Source organism: Mobula hypostoma, chromosome 2 (assembly GCF_963921235.1).
Source record: "Mobula hypostoma chromosome 2, sMobHyp1.1, whole genome shotgun sequence".
Classification (NCBI taxonomy): domain Eukaryota; kingdom Metazoa; phylum Chordata; class Chondrichthyes; order Myliobatiformes; family Myliobatidae; genus Mobula; species Mobula hypostoma.
Window position 1 is genome coordinate 84,709,791 of NC_086098.1, and position 20,408 is coordinate 84,730,198.

The following is a 20,408-nucleotide window of genomic DNA, read 5'->3' on the forward strand; positions in this document are numbered from 1 at the left end:
CCCCTCAACCATCAGGCTCCTCAACCAGCATGACTAGTATTGCTCACCTCAACTTTGAACGGATTCCACAACCTATGGACTCAATTTCAAGGACTCTACATGTCATGTTCTTAGTATTATTTATTTACTTAATTATTGTGATTTTTTTTCTTATATTCATTTGCACAGTTCATCTTTTGTATATTGGTTGTTTTTCAGTCTTTGTGAATAGCTTTTCATTGACTCTGTTACATTTCTTTGTTCTGCTGTGAATGCCTGCAAGAAAATAAATTTTAAGGTTGTATATGTGACATATATCTACTTTGATAACAAATGTACTTAGAACTTTGAATAATTTTTGTTTTTGTTTTTATTTGCAAGTTTTTTCTCAGATAACATCTATTCAGCTTAATTTCCATTGCACTTCCCAGACTGTCAAAGCATTAAGTGATTAAACCTAAACTCTCGGTGCCTTGTACCTAACACTTAACATTTTGGGAATATCTTCTTCCTCTCTGTCATCAGAGTTTTGAATGGTCCACGAACACTACCTCACCTTTTGCTCTCTGTTTGCATTACTTCTTTTCATATTTCTTGCTGTAATTGATGTAATGTCTTTGTGAATAGATGAAGAGCATAACTACATCAGCAGAATGACGGGAGTCATACAAGTCAATGAGGAAGAAAAAATAAAAAGACACAGGTCCTCACCAGCTTACGAACAGTTTTTGGTCAAGGAGCCATGCCGTAACTGGGGAGGATCTGTATTGCTAACACGGTTTAATGAAATGAGTAAAAGAAAGCTCATGATGTATGAATCAATGGATCTTTTGAGCACAGTGGGCAGTTAGTTAATTTGCTGCAAATTTGACCTTTGATGCTGGATTATGCACAAAAGCAGACCGTGTTACTTTCAGAAGGCATTGCTTTCACTCTTGGTTTAATGTAAGGATGAGATTTCAAGATACTTGGGCGCACATGATAAAATAGGCCAAAGTCAGCATGGTTTCCTTAAGTGGAAGAGTTAGTGGATGTTGTTTACTTGGATTTTCAGAAGATCTTTAACAAGGTGCCACAAATGAGGCTGCTAAACAAGAGAAGAGCCCATGATATTACAGGAAAGATATTAGCGTGGATAGAAGATTGGCTGACTGGCAGAAGGCAAAGAGCAGGAATAAAGGGGGCTTTTTCTGGTTGGCTGCCAGTGACTGGTGATGTTCCTCAGGGATGGGTGATGGGACTACTTCTCATGTTATACGTCAATGATTTGGATGACAGAATTGATGGCTTTGTGGCCAGGCTTGCAGACAATATTGAGATAGATGGAGGGGCAAGTAATGTTGAGGAAGCAGGGAGTCTGCAGAAGGACTTGGACACATTAGGAGAATGTGTAAAGAAGTGGCAGATGGAATACACTGGAGGGAAGTGTATGGTCATGCACTTTGATAGAAGGAATAAAAGCATAGACTATTTTCTAAAAGGGGAGTGAATTCAGAAAACAGGGGTGTAAAGGGACTTGCAAGTTCTAGGGCAGGATTCCTTGAAGATTAACTTTCCAGGTTGAGTCAATGGTAGGGATGACAAATGTAATGTTGGCATTGATTTTGAGAGGACTAGAGTATAAAAGCAAAGATACCCAATACTATCATGCAGGTTGATTTTTTTTTCACAGGCACTGAACTTACGAACAATGGACAATGTTTCTCATCCTCTGCATGCCACCTTGGCTGAACAGAGGAGTACTTTTAGTAATAGACTAAGACAACTTGCTGCGCCAAAGAGCGCTATATGAGGTCATTCTTACCCTTGGTCATTAGGATCTATAATGAGCCAGGGAAGTGATGACCCCCACTGTTAGACGTAGTCACTTATTTTTTCATTCTTTCTACTTCTAATATTCCTATATCTGTGCACTTGTAATCTTACTGTGACACTGCAATTTCCTTTGGGATCTAATAAAGTATCTATCTATCTATCCTAAATACTCAAGAGCCCAAAATAATCTATATCCTTTCATTGATGAAGAATTCAAATGATCAAAAAAAAGCAAATTGTGTTTATTATGCAGCATTATAAAGGGAGGTGAATAATCATAGTTGTTCCTTCCGATTGTTTTACTGTTCTTGAGCTAGCTGTTAGCAGAATAAGCAAGTCTACTTAGGCCATCAGCTGGCTCAAGCTTAGTGACCAGAGGCCTGGTGGGGAAAAAAAAAGTTCTGTTAGCTTTATAACTTCCCTACAATTCCATTTTTATTCTCCACATCCCCTTTATTGTCTGTATGTGTCAAGTACCCTGATGCAACTCCTGCCTTGAAATTTTTTGTTTAGTTTTTGCTCTCAGCAGTTTATATTTTTATAATCTAAAAAACAAATTTTTATGTATTTTTCTCACTCTATCCCCTGTGCCTTGCCCATCATTTCCTGCCGCAACACCAAATATTTAGGAAGAGGTGGAGCCTTTTCCAGAGGAGCGGGAGAATTTCTTGCAACAACTGTACAAGTTCATGGAGGATCGAGGTGAGTGGACTTGTCCTGGCACTTTTTAAAAACTTTTTAAAACATAACCTGTGATCATCTAGTAAATTGTTAATGATGCTGTCAGAACATTGTTGAGATTGAAAGAGTGTAGGATGTTGCTGAGACTTGAAGACCGAAGCTATAAGGAAAGGTTTAATAGATTAAGACTGTATTCCCTGGAGCACAGGAGAATGAGGGGAGATTTGATAGCGGTATATAAAATTATGAGGAATAAGGATAGGGTAGATGCAAGCAGGCTATTTCCATTGAGGTTGGATGAGACTAGAACTAGAAGTCATAGGTTAAGAGTGAAAGATGAACTCTTGAAGGGGATCATGAGGGGGAAGTTCTTCCCTCTGAGGGTGATGAGAGCATGTGGAACAAGCTGCCAGTGGAAGTGGTGGATGCAGGTTCGATTTCAACATTTTGGAGAAATTTGGATAGGTACATGGATGGGAGGGCTATAGCCCAGATGCAAATTGATGGGACTAGGCAGAATTTCATTACAGACTAGATGCGTCAAAGAGTCTTAACTGTGCTGTAGTGTTCTATGACTAATATCACCTACATGGGGTTTACTTTTAGTGAGACAATTTTAATGGTTATGTTAGTTTTGGTTATGATAAATCTGGGTGACGTTGAATACTTGTGATGTATCAATTCTTTTTACTGATCAGCCCTTTATTTTTTAAAGCAAGCTTCAGCCTACATCCAGTCTCACATTGAGGGCAAGCTGAAGCTTTACTATGGTGTGATATTCTGGAATGAGAACTCTTGTCTATTTGCCTCTCAGAATCAAAATCAGGTTTAATTTCACTGACTTACATTACGTCATGAAATTTGTTGTACGTCAGTGTTATTAAACCTGATTCTGATTCCAAGAGGCAAATTGACAAGAGTCCTGATTCCAAAGTTTTAGACCATAATTAAATTGCAGTATTTGTATTAAAACTTTAGTTTGGCTTTACTGTGAGGCTCAATTGTGACAGGTTTTTGTTTCATATAATTGTGAGATTCATGAGATGAGCTTGCTGTCAATATTCGTTGATAGTTGTCGATGCTTATTGAAAACAGTTTTTTGTAGTGTTCTACCTTATTTACTCACAGGTACTCCAATCAACAAACGCCCTGTTCTCGGATACAGGGATTTGAATTTATTCAAGCTATATCGACTTGTTCATGAACTGGGAGGATTTGATAATGTGAGTATTTAGTATAGAAATAGAAAAATGTCTTTAAGAACTCATTAAAAGGAAAGCAAGCTACGAATATTTTAAAAATTAGCTTTATTTGTCACATTTATCAAAACGTACAGTGAAATGCCTGGTTTGTATCAACAACCAACACAGCCTGCATGTATGCTGAATACAGGCCACAAGTGTCACTGTTGCTTCTGGTATCAACGTAGCGTGCCCACAACGTACTACCCCTAAAGCATACCTGTTTGGAATGTGGGAGGAAACCAGAGCACCTGGAGGAAGTCCACACGGTCACGGGAAGAATATTCAAACTCCTTACAGACAGTGGTGGGAATTGACCCCAAGTGGTGATCACTGGCACTGTAAAGTATTACAATAACTGCTATGCTTTATGTTTAATAGAAAATAATGTGCAGAATCCCTTAAGAGCAGAGATGAGGAGGAATTTCTTTAACCAGAGGGTGGAGAATCTATGGAATTAATTGCCGCAGATGGCCATGGAGGCCAATCACTGGGTATATTTAAAGTGGAGATTGATAGGTTACTTGATTTGTAAGGATGTCAAAGGTTATGGGGAGAAGGCGGGAGAATGGAGTTGAGAGGGATAATAAATCAGCCATGTTGGACTGACAGAACAGACTCAGTGGGTCAACTGGCCTGGTTCTGCTCCAATGCCTTTTGGTCTTATGGTTTCATTTTCATTGGAAATCTAATTGAACTTGTCTGGTAGAGGAGATTGACAGCAAAAAGGTTCCTACTTAACTTATGCAGGTGCAAACAAGTCATTCAGCACTTATCTGCATTGCTTAGCTTGGAGATAGTATGTTTCTGACTAACTGATGAGCTTTCTGGAAAAGCTTCATGTGTTTTAGTGTGATGTCTTGCAGCTGTTCCAATTAGTAAACAGTGCTAGGTGCTTTATTAAGGCTGGAATTTTATTGGATCAGAGCACTTTCACTTCCTTTCAATCTACCGTTTTGTTAACTGAGATTGCAAGTTAGCAAAGTGCCTTACTTTCAGGGCCTGTCTCAGTAGGTGTGTATAATACTTGCAAAAGGCTCAGTGGTTTGATCTATCTTTATGGAATTTCACAGTTGGCAAGTGTTTTAAATGCTACTCATGAGTGATACAAGGAAAAATGTGACTTGGAATTTTTACCACCGATACCTCATTGCTATTATAATGATATAAACTTACGAGAAATTGAATAGGTACATACACAGGAGCGGTATGGAGGGCTATGGTCCAGGTGCAGGTCTATGGGACTAGGCAGAATAATAGTTTGACACAGACTAAATGGGTCAAAGGACTTGTTTCTGTGCTGTAGTACTTTGTGACTATAAAGTCCATTTTCGGATGTATTTATAAAATCGGGTTTGTATCCATCGTAGAATGAGAGAAGGCTAGTAATCCATATAGATGTTTTAAAAAATGCTTTGTATGGATTATTGGGCATTGTTTGCTACTGTTTGTTAAATTGCCCGATTACTCTGTCATTTCCAAATAGTGTGCTCCCATCAGCCACCCACTTTTTATCTGATACAGGCTTCAGTTGTTCTGCTACTATCCACGGATCTATTCCACAAGCAATTCTCAGACATCACACTTCCCTTGACGAGCTAGATTATTTTGGTCCCAAAATTTTTTTATTCTGTATTTTAGAATCAGAATCAGGTTTAATATCACTGGCATAAGTTGTGAAATCTGATGTTTTGCAGCAGCAGTACGTTGTAATACATATTATAATTTTAAAACACTCTAAATTGCAATAAGAAATAAATACTTAAAGTAGTGCAAAAAGAGCTAAAAAGAAAAGAAAAAACAGAATGGTATTGCACATGGGTTCATTGTCCATTCAAAAATTTGATGGTGCTGTTCCTAAAATGTTGAGTATGTGTCTTTGGGTTCCGGTACCTCCTCCCTGATGGTAGTAATGAGATGAGACTTACCCCTGGTGATGGGAGATTTAAATTCTTAAATGACTTTGCTTTCCCTATTTCTGTAGCCACCTCTCTTTGTCCCCCTGATTTATTGATTCCTCTGGTCCCTTTTGCCTTCCAGCCTTGGCCAGTGGTTTTTCCTTGGCCTCACAATCTGGAAATCTTTCTGTAAAACCATTTATTTCTTTCAAACTCCCTCTTTAAAACTTACCTCTAGGATTTGGTCATCCCTTATTAAGTACCCATGATGCTTTATTTTTGGTTATCCCTCTATGGACTGTGTTATTCTAACTTATAGGTATCGTAGTTTTAACAACATCTGGAAGGGGATATTGGAGTCTGTGCCTCTCAAGGGTTGTGCTAGTTTTATGGAATCTTGTGTCCATTGCCTGGGTGCAGTGGTTCATCACTCACTCTACCTTCAAAAGATAATTGTTTTGGAAAGTTTAATGGTTATCAGAATCTGGCAACTGTAATTGTTCCAATGAAATAATGGCAACAATTGAATGAGGCTTAGTGGGGCGAGATGAAGTATTGTACAAATTCTTGAGAATAACATCAGCTGAGAAGAGTGGAGTCTTTCCTCCCTTCTGTTTGCATGGGTTAAAGGAAAGCCTTTACCACGGCCAATCAGCTGCTAAGAGATGTCCAGTGGGTACACCCAGATTAATATGCTTTATTGGCTTTTTAATCGAGACATGTGGTTGCTTGCTTCTGCTAAATCACTTGATCATTTTGTCTCCAAGACTGAACCCCCCCCCCACCCACACACCTCATTTCAAAACAGCCATCCAGTTTTTCCCCACTTCATCTTGTTCAAAGTAAAAGCTAAATGAATGTAGCTGATGACTTCTTGCCTACTTCATCCTTTGATCTGATTGCACTAGGGTGATACGGTAGTGTAACGGTTAGCATAATGCTTTGCAGCACCAGTTATCATGATCGGGGTTCAATTCCCACACTGCTTGTAAGGAGCTTCTAGGTTCTCCCCTTGAATGTGTGGATGTCCTCTAAGTACTTTGGTTTCCTCAGACAAGTACTGTGATATGTGGCCCAAGAATTCATAGAAAAGGGAGAATTGATATGATGGGAATTCTCTGTCTGTCTAATCACTAAAAAAAAGAGCAAGGGTCCAGTCTTTCTTGGAGTTAGCAAAGATTCGGTATGTCATCTAAAACTTTGTCTAACTTCGATAGATTTGTGATGTAGAGTATATTGACCAGTTGCATCACCACCTTGTATGGAAACACCAACGCCCTTGTATGGAAAATCGTACAAAAGGTAATGTGGCCCAGTCCATCACAGATAAAGCCCTCTCCGTCACTGAGCACATCTACACAGAGTGCTGTTGCAGAAAAGCAGCATCCATCATCAAAGGCCCCTACCATCCACCCCATGCTCTCTTCTCGCTGCTGCCATCAGGAAGGAAGTACAGGATCTTCAGGAACCACACCACCAGGTTCAGGAACACTCATTACCTCTCAACTGTCAGGCTCTTGAACCAAAGAGGATAACTTCACTCGCCCCATCACTGACAGGTTCCCATGACATATGGACTCACTTTCAAGGACTCTTCATCTCATATCCTCATTTTATTTCGTTTCTTTTCTTTTTTTTTGTATTTGCACAGTCTGTTGTATTTTGCACATTGTTTGTTTGTCTGTCCTGTTGGGTTTAGTCTTAGATTGATTTAATTGTGTTTCTTGTATTTACCGCAAGAAAATAAATATCAGGGTTGTGTACATGGTGACATATATGTACTTCGAATTTTGAACTTAATATCTGCAGTTGCTTGTTCACTGCCGTTGGCCACGAACATGTACTTTAAAGGCCACTGTAGCTATGCATTCTCTTTAACATGCATCAAACTACTAATCCCTCCCCACCGTTAGAATGCTCTTTTCATTAAGCTATTTGCTGTTCAGGATGTGGTCTCCTCTGTGCTACTGAAGCTAAATACAAATTGGGTTGTCATTTTGCTTAACATCTATATTCAATTTCAAACTTGGCCTTAAACTGCTTATTACTTATGATTTTAATTCTTAGCATAGCTCCCACTTTGACTTTGTCCTTGGCTGCCCATGTTGTTCCATTGATATTTCATACAAACTTGAGGACAAGCATTTCACCTCTTAGATACTTCACAGTCTCATGAGCTTCAGGTTCAGTTCAACAAATATTGATCTTCAACAGCACTTACACTTTCTCTCAGCCGGATTGTGCTGAGTGATAGAGAATATGTGAACTATCACCAGTGGGGGTGGAGGAACAGGTGAGGCTGGTATCTGGAGTGGAGGAGAGACTGTATGACTGAAGGAGATCGTGACTGGTGCATAGTTTGTAGACTTGTGCAGCTCTAGGTGTCTCTGTACAAGCTCTTTCTCCTTATTCCCAGGCTGAAAGTGCCTTTAGTAGTCGCATCATTGCTATAATTGCTTACACTTCCTCAGAATCTCTTTATTACAAGTAAAAATCCTATTATTACTTGTTCTCTCCTTACTGTCTTATTCTGGCTTCTGCCCCCTTCTTTTCTCATCTCCATGTAGGATCTCAGGCTGAATCATCAACTGTTTATTCCCCTCATAGATGCTGCCTGACTTGCTCAGTTCCTCCAGCATTTTGTCTTTGTCCCCTTATTACTCCCTTATGTTTTAGCCATCATCTATTTGGCATTTGATCTCTCTTGCCTTCTGTCCTATTACAAATCTCCAGCCTTCCCTGATTCTGTAACTGACAGGAATAAGTGAAGTAAATGTATAATGAAATGTCCAATTTCAGTCGTGGACTTTCTGTCTGTGTATACTGCATCCAACCTACTGAGTGTTTCTTTTGGTTAGGTGAGTAGCAGTATGTTTAACTTAGTTGGCTTTTGAACTACATTACACACTGGCCAGATTTTTCTTTCTGTTTCAATGTGACGTTACTCATTTACTGATGTTATTTTTCCCCCATAGATTGAAAGTGGTGCTGTATGGAAGCAGGTCTATCAGGACCTTGGAATCCCTGTGATGAACTCTGCTGCAGGTTACAATGTCAAATGTGCATACAGGAAGTAAGTCCATTATTTAAATATAATTTGTTGGACATAGAAACATAGACTAAGACTTTATTTTGCTAAAATGTATAGTGTTTTCAATGTTTGACAGGTACATTTAAATGACAGTTAAATGTTAGATCCCCAAAGTCGCCCCCCTGCTCCTCTCACTCCCGCTCATAAGCAGCAGCAAGCAACAATCCCCCCTCCCCACCACCAGCAAAAAAAAAGCATCGGCACCCACAACCAAACACTGAAGTATGCAGCAAAGCAACAGCAAAGACACAGACTTGCAGTACCCCAAGGCTACTCATTCACCTGGTATTCAGCATACCACAGGCTCTCTTCCCCCCCCCCCCCCAAATAAGGGAGAAAGAGGTGTCTCCATTTCACAGCGAGAGGGGAGACATATAATAAACAACTCGCTGGTTTACGATGTTAAAAGTCCATTGCGTCATTTTTTCCAAGCTCTGTATCCAAAGATCTCAGGTCTCTGGGCACACAGCCAGAGATCTTCCGACTTCCACGACACACTGATCTCCTGCTGGGACACCGAACTCTGATTCTCTCCCCCCCCCCCCCCCCCCCCCGTCTCCAGAGCCACGAAATGTCGAACCTCCAAAGGCAAACTAAGCTCTTATGCCGTGTCCTTGGCATGTTGAATAACGGCCAGTTGTGAAACCCCGAGAGTGGGTCCCGTTCCTGCAGAGAACCGAAGTCAGTGTGTAACTCCAGGTCAGTATCTTCAAAAGAACGCTGAAAGGGAAAAAGAGATATTAAAGATGGAAATAGAGCTGTTTCCGAAGATGCAAGCGAAGGAGTCGCCGTTTAGCGCCATCGTGACTAAGCTGCGCCCTGTGCAGTTAGGTATTTGTAAAGTGATGAACTTCCATGCATTGACGATGTCATCCGTGGATAACCTGATCTCTGAGCTTCAGGCATCTGAGTTGAAGCCTCATTGCAAAATTTTGAATGGGAAATTTCAAAGTCAAAGTAAATGCATCATCAAAGTACATACTGTATATGTCTCTATACTACAGTGTATCATTTTCAAGAAAGCAGACAAACAGACTACAACAGTTGCAATGGATTCCTTGCTGTTTGCCAGAACCAAGGTCACCCAAGCCTCAGCCAATACGCAGCTGACACTCACATATGTTTACATTGAGCAGCTGAGACCCGATTGAAGAGCCTTACAACTAAATATATGTAAAACTAAGGTCTTTTGCTCGTCTGTTCCTGCTTTAAAACACTGTGCCTCCCCTTGAATAGCAGGTCCATAATGAGGCCCTGGAAAGATGTAGAGTTGTACAGCATGGAAATCAGCCTCTCAGCCCATCTAATGTATGCCAATCATCATGCCTATCTGTACTAATCTCGTGTCTGCATTCAAGATTCAAGATTGGTTAATGTCATTTCTAGTACACAAGTGTAAAGGAGAACAAAATAATTGTTACTCCACATCCAATGCTGAACAAAGAAATTACAATAGATAAAGAACACAATAATACAAAAACACAACAAGTATAAATACATAAAATAGTTTGTATACATATATCTTCATAAAGTGACACTAGGCACAGGAGTGTTTGTACATAAGGTGACGCTGACAGGAAATGATAAAGTAGTGGTGTGGAGGGGAGTGTTTGTTGGTTTCTATAGATGTGTGGTGAAAATTATATCGACTGGTTGCATCACAGCCTGGTATGGAAACACCAATATCATTGAATGGAAAATCCTACAAAAAGTAGTAGATATTACCCAGTCTGTCACGGGTAAAGCCCTCCCTACCTTTGAGTACATTTACACAGCGCTGTCTCAGGAAAGCAGCATCCATCATAAAGGACCCCCAACATTCAGGCCATGCTCCTTGCTGCTGCCATCAGGAAGAAGGTATAACAGCCTCAGGACCCACCCAACAAGTTCAGCATCAGTTACTACCCCTCAACCATCAGGTTCTTGAACCAGAGGGGATAACTTCACTTAACTTCACTCTCCTCATTACTGAACTGCGCCTTCAACCTGTAGACTCACTTTCAAGGACTCTTCATCTCATGTTCTCGATATTTATTGCTTATTTATTTATCATTATTGCTTTTTTTCCCCTTTTGTATTTGCAGTTTGTTTTCTGCCCTGTTGGATGAGATCTTGCACTGATTCCATTATGTTTCTTGGATTTACTGTGTATGCCTGCAAGAAAACCAGTCTCAGGGTTGTATATGGTGACAAATATGTGCTTTGAAAATTTACTTTGGATGTGGAGGTGCTGATCAGCCTTGCTCCTTGGGGAAAGTAACTGTTTTTGAGTCTGGTGGTCCTGGCGTGGATGCTGCATTGCCTCCTCGGTGGTGGGAGTGAAACAAACAGTCGATGAGCAAGGTGGGTGGGATGGGTAGTGCATACAGCGGTGGAAGTGGTGATCCTGTTCGGCTCAGTGATTTTGTTCACTTTTGCCTTTGCATTCACCAGCCAACCTAAAGCAGAAGTTGGGTATTCTACAAGATTTTTGGCACTTTGGCCGATTTTCAGCATGCTCTTTCAGTGTTCGTCTATGAAGTATACCTTCAAATTATTCATGCTAAATTTACCCTCCCACTTGCTGGTTGAGCCAAGTGAGGTAGAAATACATAACGTAGCAGTCAGCATAATGATATTACAGTGCTTCCGACCCAGGATCAATTCCTGGCGTTGTCTGTAATGAGTTTGTACATTCCCCCCGTGATCTTCTGGGTTTTCTCCGGATGCTCTGGTTTCCTCCCACATTCTAAAGATGTACAGGTTAGTAGGTTAATTGGTCACGTGTGTAACTAGGTGGTGCAGGCATTTTGGGCTTGGAGGCCTGTTATCTGTAAAAATACAGCAAAGAAGGAGGCTGTTGAACTGATACTGGATTGGTGATTAAGAGTCTGAAATGGTTCTTTCCCCCAGATACCTGTGTGGCTTTGAGGACTATTGCAAGTCAGCCAACATTCAATTCCCAACGTCGCTCCATGGAGACCTTAAAGCAGCAAAGCAGAAGAAAGAATGTGAAAAGGGTCTTGATGATCTTGATCACAAAGATGAAAAGGAAAAGATTACTAACATTACATCACGTGTAGCTGAAACTGAGGGTGAAAATGAGAATGACAGCAACACTGTTGTGCAGGGTGAAGTACTGAAGGCTCAGGAAACCAAATCTCTCAGGGTAAGTCCTGAAAATACTTAATTACTTTAATTGTTGACTGACATTTGTGGATTGTTGCAGGGAGTGGATACAGTAACTGGGACCTTCAAATATCTCATGTCAGAGGTCCCGCAATGTCTTTGACCTCCTACCATCAGGCAGAAAGTACACAGGATAACAAGTTCTTCCCCTAGGATGGGAGACTTCTAAACACCCTGCTGCCACCCAGGACACATTTTTTATGACACCGCCAGTAGCAGAAGTACTGTTGTTTATTTCATTATATGTTGTATATGCACTTATATGTCAACTTTTTTATTTTTTTAAATTATTGCTTTAATATGATGTGCCATACATGATATATGTACTGTGTTGTGCACCTTGGTTGTTTTGGTTTGTTGTATACATGTCCACTGTTGAATGACAATTGAACTTGCACTTGAAGTTCAAGCTGCTGCTTTAAGCTCATTAGACAGTTGTTGTTTAGTTACTTTGCCCTTGGCTTGTTGAGCTGCCCCCAGTTGTAGGAAGAACAATTTTCAGCACAATCCCTTCACTGGATGTCCAGGTGCAGTCTCGGCACCTTGATTAGAGAAAGTGGATTATTGCTTCAACATTGGATGTTGAGAGGCAATTTGACGAATATTCAGAATCCCAAATGATCTTGATTGAGTAAATATGGGGAAGCTATATCCAACACAGAAGAGAACAGGGCCTAGCAGTTTCTTCACTTAGTTCCGCAGTTGGATCACTTTGAACCAAGGCATGTTCAGACTTCCGGTGTGTGGGAGTGTAGGACCGGGGGCACAGCCTCCGAATACAAGAACTACCTCCTTAAAACAGAGATGAGGAGGAAATTCTTGAGATAGAGGATGGTGAATCTGTGCAATTCACTATTGTGTATGGCTGTGGAGGTCAAGTCATTGAGTACATAGAAGGGTGTTTGCACATAACATGACTTTGACAAGTAATGATAAAGTAGTTTTTTTTAAATTTCAAAATATACTTTATTCAAAAATAAATATATACAATAAACCATTCAATAACTTTTCATCCTTTACATTCGTTTCCATTATACACAGTACATATCCGTATTTATAGCCACCCACGTGGCACTCCAGTAGTTCAGCTTACCATATCATTGTTGAGGGGTATACTCCCCGCCCTCCGACCCCTCCCACTCCCAGTAGTTGTGGTGGGGATGAGTGGGGTGGGTTTGTGGGTGGAGGTTTTTGAGTCTGGTCGTCCTGGCATGGATGCTACATAGCCTCCTCCTGATGAGAGTTGACAAACAGTCCATGAGCAGGGTGGAATGTGATTATTTGCTGGATGTAATATACTGTATATCATAGTGGATATATGCCATCTGCAAGCACTGTTTTCCGAGTTATAACAGGCTTTAGTTAACTATGTAGATCATCAAACCAAGTCACATCTGTCTTGCCTAAAATATCCATTACACACATGTAGCTGTCCTACCGCATAATGCCAGCCTTACCGGAGTCCTCATTCCAGATACTTGAGAAGAATTGTCTGAATGAGTCATCCACTAATGGGTGTGTCATTCCTTGGGAAAAAAGCTGAATTAAGGCCACCTCTTCATCCATGCGCTATAAAAGAACTCGAGATACTATTTTGAAGAATTTGGGCATTCTTCTAACTGCCCTGCTGAACATTTGTCCCTTAAGCAGTACTATCAACTGAACACAAAATCAGATTTGCAGATTGCATTATTTCAGTTTTTAATTTTTTTAAATTTAGAGATATAGTAGGATAACGGGCCCTTCTGGCCCAGTGAGCCTGCCCCACCCATGTGACCAATAAGCTGCCAACCCAGACGTCTTTGGAATGTGGGAGGAAATGCACACTGTCACAAGGAGAGCGTGCAAACTCTCTGCAGACAGCAGCAGAATCTTACCCAGGTCACTGGTTCTGTAATAGTTTTACACTAATCACTATGTTACCTTTTAACATAGTGATTAATGTAAAACTATTACAGAGCCAGTGACCTGGGTAAAATTCTGCTGGTTAAAATGGGTAAAATGCCAGCCCTATCTTGTATGGCTGTTTCTTTTACCTTCAGAAAGGTCATGCGTACAATTTATACGCACTTTAAAATATGTTGTGAAGATATGAAATGTGTGGTAGAGATGCATGACTTTCTTATTGTAATAGACAGCAACTGATACCAAGTACAGGTACAATGGGCTGAATAGCCTCCTGCAGGGTCCTATAACTCATTGTCTGGAATCTTACCTCCAGTATGGCCTTCACCTGAGGGTCTTAAAATCTCCAGGTTAAGGTGGCCCTACCAAAGATGTGCAACAACTTACTGGTAAATCATAAGGCAAGAGATTCGACTAAAAATGTTCCTTATAACATCTTTCATGAAGCAATTTGTGGTGAGTTATCATGCACACAGTGAGGAGGCAGGCGGAGGCGAGGCTGGTTCAGGGATGAACTGTGTTGGGGCATTCTGAGGCACAACGTGTTCATGTTCGAGCCAGGAAAGCAGACAGAGTTCATATTGCTGTCAGAGATGGAGTGAACAATTTGGAGAGGAGTTGATGTGGAAGAGTTTTGATGTCCATCCACCTAACCCAGGTGTGAGGTTGGATTACTCCAAGCTACCGAGCCAATTTGGTGAGATCGAGAACGGCTTCAGGCGGAGCGGCCCAGGCATATCAGAATTCAGGTCCTGGAGCGTGGCACTACTTGGTGCTTGGATAATTTAAACGTCTCTGCAGACAGACTGGAAGTCCAAGTGTTGAGTACAGAGGTGAGGGATGGGCTGATTTCGCTCGCTTTCCCGTGAATATTCATTCCTTTCACCACAGCACCAAGGGTATGAACTGATATGTCTGGTGTGATGAACTGGAGACCCATGCTCTGAGCCTGCTCTGTGAATGGGTCCGGGATGCTGTTGGCACGATGCTTTTCTCTCTCTCTCTCTCTCTCTCTCTGCAATGGTTTTTGGTCTTTTTTTAATTGGGTTACTTTGTGGCTGCCTAAAATCAGACAGATTTCAAGGTGTATAATTCTGTGATAATAAATATGTCTTTGAATCTTTGTATGTCTTGAATTTGCCCACTGTTGCTGACAGTTCCATTGAATGTGTTTAGACTATGTCCATAATACATGTGAGAAGGCAACAAAATGTGATTAGCAACTCGAGAATGTGACCTCTTTCTGAAAGATGAAACAGAGTTACTATTTATAACACAGACAAAATACTGGAGGAACTCAGCAGGTTAGGCAGCATTGATGGAGGGGAATAAACAGTCAGCGTTTTGGGCTGAGACCCTTCATTAGGACTGGAAAGGAAGCTGGAGGAACCAAAATAAGGTTGGAGGTGGTGGGAGGGGAGAATTATAATCTAGAGGATAACAAGGTGAGACCAGGTGAGGGGGAGAGGGATGAAGTAAGAAGCAGGGAGGTGAACGGTGGAAAAGGTAAAGGGCAGAAATAGGAGAAATTTGATAAGTGAGGAGAGTAGACCATGGAGAAAGAGAAGGAGTAGGGTCACAGGGGCAAGTGTTAGACAGGTGAGGAGAAGAGAAGAGGTAAGAGGGGAGCCAGAGTGGGGAATGGAAGAAGAGGGAAAGTAATGTTTTCATGCTGTCAGATTGGAGGCTACTCAGGCAGAAGATGAGGTGTTGCTCCTCCAGCCTGAGAGTGACCTCATCTGCAGGATCTCTAGTGTTCACTGTTTATAAATCCATCAGGTACTAGAAATACTAGTGAGGTGGCTTTAATTATTCTAACAAAGTACTGTATCCGGTATCACCAACTTATCAGTCAATCAGTGACTTGGTACTAGTAATTCTGGGTCTATTCTAATGCTTTTGATGAGTAACGTTGGGTTGACATACTTTTAGAGCAGAGATGAGAGGGAGGTTTTTTTAACCAGAGGGTGATGAATCTGTGGGATTCATTGGCATGACAGCTGTGGAGGCTGAGTCATTAGGTATGTTTAAAGCAGCGGTTAATAGGTTCTTGATTAGTAAGGGTGTCAAAGGTTACAGGGAGAAGGCTGGAGAATGGGCTTGAGGGGAAAATAAATCTTCCATGAAGGAATAGCAGTGAAGACATGATGGGCTGAATGGCCTAATTCTGTTCCTATGTCTTGTAATCTTATGGACCCGGCTCCATCCCACAACTGAGAGCAGGTCGGTCCCCTTATCTCTTACTCCATCCTTCCACCCACTGTCACCTCGCTTCCACTTCCCTCCAAAACCACATGAACATAGAACAGGCATCACCTTTGCTTGTTAGTAACTGAGCTGTTTTGTTCTCTCAGACAAGAAAACGACACCTACCAGACTGTACTGCACAGGCACCAGAAAGCAGCAAAGTGAAAACTGAAGAAAGTGAGGAAGGGAAAAGCAATCAAATCTACAACGCGAAAGACGATCAAAGATGTAAAACCGAAGAATTAAAACCACAAAAAACGGTGGATAAAGAAAAGCATGTGTGAGTATTCCATGGTTTAAAACAAAATGAATTGCAGTGTATAGTTGCTTATCTTAGTGAATCAGTGCTGAAGATTAGGTCTGACGCCAGCTAACTTCTAAACTGTGAGTTGACGTATCATCTAAATTTGTTGAAGGTGTCCTGTGTCATTTTCTTGGGGAAGGGATGCAAATTGTGTGGTGTGTTGATGCATAGAGGAAAACATTATTCTACAAGGTGCAAGAATAGAATAGCCTGACAAAGTATAGACTCCCTAATTGTAATTCTTTCATTACAACCTTAAAGATGTGTTTTTTTTTGTTATTAGTATAATGGGACCTTTTCAAATGAGGTAACAATTAACCAGGTGGATAACACATAAAACTGAAAATGTCAAATTAGAACACAAAATATTGGAAATACCTGCCATATCAGTCAGCATCCCTGGAGAGAAAAAGAAAGCCACTGTCCCTGCCTGCCCTCTCCATATACAGATGCTGCCTGACTCAATGAACACCCTTAGCATCTCCGCCCTTACACAGAACTATCTACTGCTGGCAAAAACTGGAAAGGCTGGCTATCTGATATCGTTGAATTCTTTGTTGGGCTCCAGGCACTTTAACAAAGTTAGATCAAAGGGTTTAGCTTTATTTGTCACATAGATATTGAAACTTCAAAGCATACAGTGAAATGCATCGTTTGCATTAACGTCAAACATAGTTTGAGGATGTGCTGGAGGCAGCCCACAAGCCATGCTTCCGATGCCAATATAGCATGCCTACAACTTACTAACCCTAACTAATCTGTACATCTTTGGAATGTGGGAGGAATTCAGAGAACCCGGAGGAAACCCACAAGGTCATGGGGAGAATATACAAACTCCTTACAAGCAGTGGCAGAATTGAACCCAATCACTGGTGCTGTAATAGCATTACGTTAACCACTACACTACCGTGCAGCTTGAAGATGAGATGTCAATCCTCAAGCTTACATTGGGCTTTGTTGGAATAGTTGAAGGAAGGCAATTGTTACCATAGTCATGGGAATTTCAATATGCAAATAAATTGGGAAAATCAGGTTTGTGTTGGATACCAAGAGAAGAAATTTGTGGAATTCCTATGAGATGGCATTTTAGAGCAGCTTGGGTGGAGCCCACAAGGAGAAAGGCAGTTCTGGATTGCCTGTTGTGTAATGAACCAGATTTAATTAGGGAGCTTAAAGTGAAAGAATGTTTAGGAGGCTATGATCATAATAGGATAGAATTCACTCTGCAGTTTGAGAGGGAGAAGCTAAAATCAGATGTATCAATGTTACAGTGGAGTAAAGGGAATTGTAGAGGCATGAGAGAGGAGCTGGCTAAAGTTGATTGGAATGGAACACCAATGGCTGGAGTTTCTGGGAGCAATTCAGAAGGCACAGGATAGATACATCCCAAAGAAGTAGTATTCTAAAACAAGGATAACACCATGGCTGCAGCATAAAAGCAAAAGAGGGGGCATGTAATATAGCAAGAATTTGTGGGAACTGGAGGATTGGGAAGCTTGTAAAAACAAATAGATGGCAACTATGCAAGTAATAAGGAAAGATCAGATGAAATAGAAAGGAAACAAATAGATGGCAACTATGCAAGTAATAAGGAAAGATCAGATGAAATAGAAAGGAAAGCTAGCCTATAATATAAAAGAGGGTGCCAAACGTTATTTTTAAATATATGAAGTGTATGTAAGAGGGGTGACAGTGGATATCAGACTGCTGGAAAATGACCCTGGAAAGATAGTAATGGCAGACAAACTTGTAAACATTCTGCATTGCTCATCACTGTGGAAGATACCAACAATATGCCAGAAATTCGAGGGTGGCAGAGAGCAGGTGAGTGTAATCACTGTTATTAAGGAGAAGTTGCTTGGTAAGCTGAAAGGTCTGAAAGTTGACAAATCACCTGGACTAGATGGACTGCACTCAGATGGGCTGCAGAGCAATCAGAATGGGTGTGTGGTGGAGAATTAAAGTTACAGTTAACTGGAAGATCAATTATCACCCAACATGAGTTTAGATTCTCTGTTCTAGATTAAACTGCATAAAGGAGGCCAAATGGAATTGAAAGAGAAGGAAGTAAATGGTTGTTTCACTTGGAAAGAGTATTTGGATCCTCAGATATTAATGAGGCAAAAGTACAAGCTTCGTAATTTCTGTAGTTACATAGGAAACCGTGTGAGGGGTGGATGTTGGTGGAGATCTGAGAATAAACAAAGGTAACGAGAGGTCTCTTCAGAATGCCAAGAGGTGACAGGAGGAGGGGGCAAGGTGTGTTTAGTTGTGGCATCCTTGATGAAGGCAGCAGAAAATATGGAGGATGATCCACTGGTTGGCTGCAAGGTGATTACTAGGGAAACCTTATCCTTCAGCTATACGGAGAGAGAGTCGGAGTGCAGGAAATAAAGTGGACTTGGCTGACAGCCATCTCGACTATGGTAGTAAAGGAGCCACGGCTTTGGAAAATGAATAAATCTCAGAAGTAAGAATGTAGAGAGTGGGTTTTCGTAGCATTTTCCTTTACACTTGGTTCCGAGCCATTGCAGTGTTCTGTATTTCATATTAACAAAATATTTTCATTATTCTTCTCTGATGTCTATTTACATCTCCTCCAGACACAACAGTTGCTGCTTTCAGAAGTCTTTCTCACACCCTTTCAATTGACACCAGTGGATCATCCTCCATATTTTCTGCATGTAGATTTTCCTTTTATTTATTTATTTATTTAGAGATATTGCACGGAATAGACCCTCCTAACCACCCAGAGACGCCACCCAACAACCCATCTGTTTAATTCTGTGAGTCGGCTGGGGTGATATACTGTGTCTGGTGCTCCTGATGCGGTCTTCTATATATTGGCGAGACCCGATGCAGACTGGGAGACCGTTTTGCTGAACACCTATGCTCTGTCCGCCAGAGAAAGCAGGATCTCCCAGTGGCCACACATTTTAATTCCATGTCCCATTCCCATTCTGATATGTCTATCCACGGCCTCCTCTACTGTTAAGATGAAGCCACACTCAGGTTGGAGGAACAACACCTTGTATTTCGTCTGGGTAGCCTCCAACCTGATGGCAGGAACATTGACTTCTCAAACTTCCGCTAATGCCCCCCCCTCCCCCTTGTACCCCATCTGTTATTTATTTATTTATTTTCTCTCTCTCTCTCTCTCTCTCTCTCTCTCTCTCCTTCTCTCCCTCTCTCCCTCTGACTATACTCCTTGCCCATCCTCTGGGCTTTCCTCCCCCTTTCTTTCTCCCTAGGCCTCCCGTCCCATGATCCTCTCCCTTCTCCAGCCTTGTATCCCTTTTGCCAATTAACTTTCCAGCTCTTAGCTCCATCCCTCCCCCTCCTGTCTTCTCCTATCATTTCGGATCTCCCCCTCCCTCTCCCACTTTCAAATCTCTTACTAGCTCTTCTTTCAGTTAGACCTGACAAAGGGTCTCAGCCCGAAACATCGACTGTACTTCTTCCTAGAGATGCTGCCTGGCCTGCTGCGTTCGTCAGCATTTTTTGTGTGTGTTGCTTGAATTTCCTGCATCTGCAGATTTCCTCGTGTTTGCGTTTAATCCTGGACTAATCACAGGGCAATTTACAATAACCAATTAGTCTACTAACCAGCATATGTTTGGACTTTGGGAGGAAACCCATGCACATACAGGAAGGATATTAAAAACTTTCTTGCAGAGGACACCAGAATTGAACTCCGAACTCAGGTGCCCTGAACTATAATAGAGTCACGCTAACTGCTATGCCTGAGTGGTTTTATTCAGTGAATGTTCAGTGAAGTGCCGTGTTGACGGGATAGGTACTGAAAGGAAGCACAGCTGATGTTTCAATACATTTAACTATTTAACCTTCCCATTTTGGAAGGCTCCTTCCAAAAGACATTTCTTAGTCCCCAGTATGTTAAATTTCTGTAGTCTGTACCTCCCCTTTTTTTCCCCCACCTTTGAAAATGTCCCTTTCCTATGAATAATAAACTCAATCCAAATCAGGCTTAATTAAAAATTACTTTTGTCAAAATTGCTTAGACATAAAATATAATGGTTATTGGGCAGTGTGGAAGCAGTGGGAAGAACAGGGAAAGA

General features: G+C 41.2%; 1 protein-coding gene across 3 annotated transcripts in view; it reads left to right on the forward strand.

Annotated features, from left to right (window-relative positions):
• The window catches only part of arid4b (AT-rich interaction domain 4B), a 152,778-nt gene that overhangs the window by 81,942 nt on the left and 50,428 nt on the right, over positions 1 to 20,408 (forward strand). For all 3 annotated transcript variants that reach the window (XM_063039623.1, XM_063039617.1, XM_063039624.1), the window contains 5 exons: positions 2,424 to 2,496; positions 3,604 to 3,698; positions 8,590 to 8,687; positions 11,598 to 11,853; positions 16,133 to 16,305. In XM_063039623.1, the coding sequence (XP_062895693.1) occupies positions 2,424 to 2,496; positions 3,604 to 3,698; positions 8,590 to 8,687; positions 11,598 to 11,853; positions 16,133 to 16,305 (695 nt within the window). The remainder of the gene's footprint in view (positions 1 to 2,423; positions 2,497 to 3,603; positions 3,699 to 8,589; positions 8,688 to 11,597; positions 11,854 to 16,132; positions 16,306 to 20,408) is intronic.